The 5,371-nt window shown below is 39.1% G+C and overlaps 1 protein-coding gene across 1 annotated transcript; it reads left to right on the top strand.

Annotated features, from left to right (window-relative positions):
• Nucleotides 1–587: 587 nt before the first annotated feature.
• Nucleotides 588–5,031, top strand: DRB2 (dsRNA-binding protein 2). Its single transcript, XM_059574431.2, has 3 exons — nt 588–1,139; nt 3,355–3,574; nt 4,017–5,031. Exons 1-3 carry the CDS (start codon nt 894–896, stop codon nt 4,745–4,747), a joined length of 1,197 nt encoding a protein of 398 aa, XP_059430414.2. The 5' UTR covers nt 588–893; the 3' UTR covers nt 4,748–5,031.
• Nucleotides 5,032–5,371: the final 340 nt, after the last annotated feature.

Raw genomic sequence — 5,371 nt, 5'->3', positions numbered from 1 at the left:
TTATATTGTTCTTCAACAAAACAAAAAACGAAAAATTGGACAAACTCTATTCTTAGTCATCATATAATATGAGAAAGTCTAAATGTCCTTCTCCCATACAACTTTTTAAAATTCGGTTATTAAATCTGTAAGATCCTTATCCCTTCTTCCCTTTCCTTTATATTGATTTTTTTTTTTAAAAAAAAAACAGTAAATATGGGGAAGTAAAAGGCTGTCTTTAGAGGTGACATGATTTGTAATGGGACACTTCATTTAATCGGCTTGTCGACCTTGTGTACATTATTACCCTCTACATAATTACACAAGATAAATAAGTCTATCACTTAATACTCTAGAAATGATATTATAGATTAAATTAATATTTTATTTTACTAATTTATTAATTAAAAAATAAAATAAAACTAATTTAAAGATGAATTAATGAGGAAAGGATTTATTTTAGTTTAAAATACACAGAAATAAACAAAAAGAAATATAGAGAAAATCTAGGGAAAAAGATCACATCCATGCAGCCTAACGTTCAGTTGACTCCCGGCAATAAAAGCAATTGTCTAATAAATTCCCCCATTTTTATAATCCCCACAAACCCAACTCCACTACTACCAAATTACCCCCTTCTCTCTCTCTCTCTCTCTCTCTCTCTCTGTGTCTGAGCTCCCCCCCTCCTCTATCTCTCTAACACTTTCTCTCTCTTTTTCTCTCGCCGTCGCCGGAGGATACAGTCTCAAAGTCGGAGCCCCTGTTGTTTCAATCGACGGACCGGGGAACCCCGGATCCGATCTGGCTCCGAGAAAGGCCTACTCTGAGAAAGTGGTGAGGTTGATTTGTAGTAGAGAGTGAGGAGAGGGGAGAATAGAAAAGCGAGAGTGAGGGAGAGAGGGAGAGCTGAAGAAATGTACAAGAACCAGCTTCAAGAGCTGGCCCAGCGGAGCTGCTTCAACCTCCCCTCCTACACGTGCATTCGGGAAGGTCCGGACCACGCGCCCAGGTTCAAGGCCACCGTCAACTTTAACGGCGAGATCTTCGAGAGCCCCCACTACTGCTCCACCCTCCGCCAGGCCGAGCACTCCGCCGCCGAGGTCGCCCTCAACTCCCTCTCCAACCGCGGTCCTTCCCACTCCCTCGCCGCCAGGATCCTGGTTAGTCTCTTTAACGCCCGTTAGGGTTCCGTCTCTTCCTTTCTTAGCTTTGATCTTTGCTTTCCCTCCCTACCCATCAATCCGTGTCATCAACCCCTCGCAGCACACGCATCACTAGTCTAAAAATCTGTAGAAGCCGAAAATTAAAAAAATTAAAAATTAAAAACTTTTTCTATTATTTTTTTTTTTCTGAAGTGCGCCGTGTGTTCAGTGCTCTGCCCTTGGCGTGCTTCATTGCCCTCTGCGCTATTGTGCGCCAAGTGGGTGATCGGCTTAGCATGCGCACATGGCTTTTTCTCCACTTTCTTTCCCGGCGGGTTAAAAGATTGGATTTCCGATTCAAATGACGTAAATGCCCTTCTCCGCTTTGCACCGGAATTTTCAGGCTTTGGCTGACGAGTGACGTGTAAATAAAAATATTTATTTATTTTTTTCTATAATCAAATTTTAGGAGACAGTGGGAACTAAGAGGCTTCTGAGAGAGCTTTTCCAAGTGGGTGTGAAGGAGAGCTATCTGGTTCTTGTTTTTCTTCCATTTCATGGAACCAGCTGTACTGGGCCTCCTGGATTTGCTCAATGAGGGGCATTTCTGTCAATGAAAAATGTATTTGGGGAAGGAGGGCGTTTGATGACTGGAACTTGTAGGGCTTTTTCTTCTGCATTGACCCTCTGATTGGTTGCCAAGAAAATGAAGGCAAAAGAAAGCGAAGTAAAACTATTTAATCATATTTTATTCAAACGGTTTCCAGAAGATTAGTAAATAAAAATTATTTAGATATAAACTCCAACAAGTAAAGTGGTTGTGGGTCCCAAACCTTTCCAGTATTGGGTTCCAGTTAACGAGAAATATACGATTTGGATTTTGTTTCTTAACTATTTGCCTACACTTTTCCTTGAAAAGTGTTCAAGTAGCTAGAAACCTTGTACCATTACATAAACAATAAGGAAGTTAAAAGAAATTACTGAAGAAGCTATTTATCTACTTCCCTTTTTTCTTAAAATAAAAATGGGGTTTGGGGAGAAAGTTAGGTTTCAGTTAGCTAGTAATATCAAGTCAAAGTTTGCCTTTCTTATGTATGGATTGCTAAGTAGAGTAGTGTCAATCGGAGTATCTAAATGCTATATATAGCAATTTATGTTCTTACATGTTAAAATCACTACTTATCTCAAGCTCAAGCTGATAAAAATATATAAACTTATTTATTTAGATTGGATTCTAATACTTCCCCTCATGTGTGGTCTGTGAGGCTCAACACTTAGAAATTTTAATTGAAATGAGGTGAATGATAGAAATAAAGTTTAAAATTAGGACTTTTGTTTCGATACCATATTAAATCACTACTTATCTCAAAAACTTAAGCTGAAATGAGAGGTTATACTTAATCATTTAAATTAGATTCTAACATCACAAATAAGGGTATTCAACTACAAGTTTTGATTCTTAAAATCTTAATAATTTAGATTTTAATGAACACTTGCTATGTTTATGAATGGAAACATATGGTTGAAGTCATTATTAATGGAAGCAAATAGATTTATCGATTTCAAAAGGAGTGATTTTGATTTTCCAAAAGCCTCAAAGCCTCATATTATTGCTTTTTGGACCCTCATTTAACATGAACAAGCAAATATACATGTTCCCAATCTAATATCCTTTATGTTTGTGGACTTTTGTGGGTAGTTCACTCACAGGTGTATTTGATGATTTAAGGCATCATAAATTTGTCTATACGAGTCCCATGTTGTGATCTAGGTTCATTGGTATCTGGAATTCTTAATATAATGTTGGATTGGCTGCACCTATCCTGTTTAAAGTTTTTCTTCAATTGTTGCTCAATACTTATTAAGATTCTAATTTTAATGCAAGATGCTAGACTATGGCATGAGAGAGAATAGAGGCTTGATTAACTGGTGGACTATTAAATTTCTTCTTTCTGTTTGTGTATATGATGGTGGATGCATAAATGAAACACAGATCTTCCTTCATAGAAATGACATTGAATTATATGCAGTTATCTACTTATTTCACAAGCCTTCCTTCTCATGTTCTCTACAAATGTATACATAATTGTATGGAACTAAGCAAACACTATGTATAGCCAATACAAGTTTCAGCTACCTTGACTGGCATTTTCTGCCTGCCTTTTGATTTATGATACAAACATCTGTAGCTAGCTTTGTTGTTCTGGTACTGATTCGACTTAATTTTGGTTAGGATGAGACTGGGGTTTACAAGAACCTCTTGCAGGAAATTGCACAGAGAGTTGGAGCCCCATTACCACAATACACGACCTTCAGGTCAGGACTTGGACACCTACCCGTTTTCACAGGGACAGTGGAATTGGCTGGAATCACATTCACAGGGGAACCTGCCAAGAATAAGAAACAAGCAGAGAAAAATGCAGCTATGGCAGCTTGGTCATCTCTAAAACAATGTGAGTTTTATTGAACTTTCTTTCAATAGTTGCAACGATAGAATGTAAAGACTGGTCTCTTTACAAGGGTAGGAATGCTCCAGTCCATTATTTAATTCATTCCCTTAATAAACTATTATAAGGAATCACTCCACTAGAAGATGGATCTCATACCTATCTCTGGAACTCCAGTGAAAATGAAAACTATAATATACAGTAATTTTGCAGACAAAGCATAGAGGTATAGCCTTGGTGTACCAATCATCATTTTAGTAGGGAAGCCTGATGTTTGTTACTGCAAAATGAGAATATTTGGTGGACTAGCTATTGATTAATTTGTATTTTACCTTTTCCACAATTGAAGGCATAAATGCCATGGCATTAGTGATACTATTTTTGAACTGTCGCCTATATCATGCCTGTGAACTTCTTACTGATTGTAACTTGATTTCTTTCTGGCCAGTGGCAAAAGAAGATGCAAGTTCTTCATCTGAAGCAGAAAGCAGTGATGAACTGGAACAGATCACAATAGCACGGGCTTTACTGAACTACCGTTTGAAGGAAAAGAATGCAATAGGTAACCCCAATGCTCTAATACTATTTCCAAGGAAGTTCTCCATCCAGAGCCACAGACCAACTAGTCCACAACCTCCTCCTGCTACCACATCAAAGATCCTCCCATTAATTTGCCAGAAGGCAGCTCATCGGAACAGACCCCCATCAACAACAGCAAACGACAGCCAAGTGCCATCACGGCAGCCTTCTGCACTGGAAGGCCGTGGGACCCGTCCTCAGAAGTTCCCTGCAGCAGGGGCAGCTCCTTATGTTCCCATCAGACAATTTAGGACGTCATGCCATGGTATTGCGCCGCCAGTTGTCATAAGGAATGCAATGCCTGTTTACTCTGCCCGACCGTTTCCGCAACCATCGATGCCTACTCCTCAGATGATGCGGGCTGCTCCACCTGTCCAAATTGCTCCTCCGGTCTCCATTAGGCAGGCTATTCCAGTATTTGCTGCTCCACCAGTTCACAAAGAAGATCCTCCTGTTGTTCAAAAAGACGATCCTCCAGCCGTTGCTGCTCCTCCTGCCCCTGCAAGTCAATTACCAGCTCTAGTAGAAGAAACTGGGAGCACAAGAAGCAATTCACATGAATCTGAGACAGTACAAAGCCTTGAACAATTCAAAATCTAATCATGGTGAAGGAGGGCATGAATTCACGGAAAGCTGTGTTATGGTTTTGTGGTGGTCTGAAGTTTGCCTTGTCAATCTTTTCTCCTCTGTTATATGAGTGTTCTTACTTTAGCTCTCTTTTTTTGGTTCCCGTTTCCATATTTGTTTTTATTAAAAGCTACAGCGCAGGTTAAATTAGTATCAGTAGTCTCATATCTTTGCCATTCAACAGCAGCTGTGTCAGCTTGTGCATTCTAGTTGTATTATATATGTGAGAGTGGAATTGCAAAGGTGATTATAATGTCGCCTTCTGTGCGAGAATTTAGTTCAAAGGTCTTGAAGAGTGGGCTTGCAAATTGCAATGATTGGGGAATCCATGAAAATCATGGAAGAAAACGTTCAACGTGGTCCATGGCTTGGGATCATTATCATCTTCAACAGTTTTATTTTCAAAGACCCCCAAAAATATAGGCATATTTTTTATTGGACATTCAGGATGATGGGTTCTTTTATTCCTGGTTATATAGCTTATCAGATCTTATTGTGTTGCTTATCAATTTTGCTTGTTAGCTTGCTCTGCCCTAATAAGCTAATTTTTTGACCTCCAAAAGTAGAGGTTTGCTCCTGGACTTATTCTCACTACAT

This window comes from Corylus avellana, chromosome 8 (genome assembly GCF_965113065.1).
Source record: "Corylus avellana chromosome 8, dhCorAvel1.hap1.2, whole genome shotgun sequence".
Taxonomy (NCBI): Eukaryota; Viridiplantae; Streptophyta; class Magnoliopsida; order Fagales; family Betulaceae; genus Corylus; species Corylus avellana.
The sequence above is the reverse complement of the archived record's forward strand: the minus strand, read 5'-3'. Positions and strand labels throughout refer to the sequence as shown.

What these genes read in the sequence shown, in the direction of transcription:
- DRB2 (XM_059574431.2), top strand. Translation starts at nt 894, where the DNA reads ATGTACAAGAACCAGCTTCAAGAGCTGGCCCAGCGGAGCTGCTTCAAC. An exon ending in CCCTCGCCGCCAGGATCCTG is followed by an intron (nt 1,140 to 3,354) that starts GTTAGTCTCTTT and finishes AATTTTGGTTAG; the next exon opens with GATGAGACTGGGGTTTACAA. An exon ending in TTGGTCATCTCTAAAACAAT is followed by an intron (nt 3,575 to 4,016) that starts GTGAGTTTTATT and finishes CTTTCTGGCCAG; the next exon opens with TGGCAAAAGAAGATGCAAGT.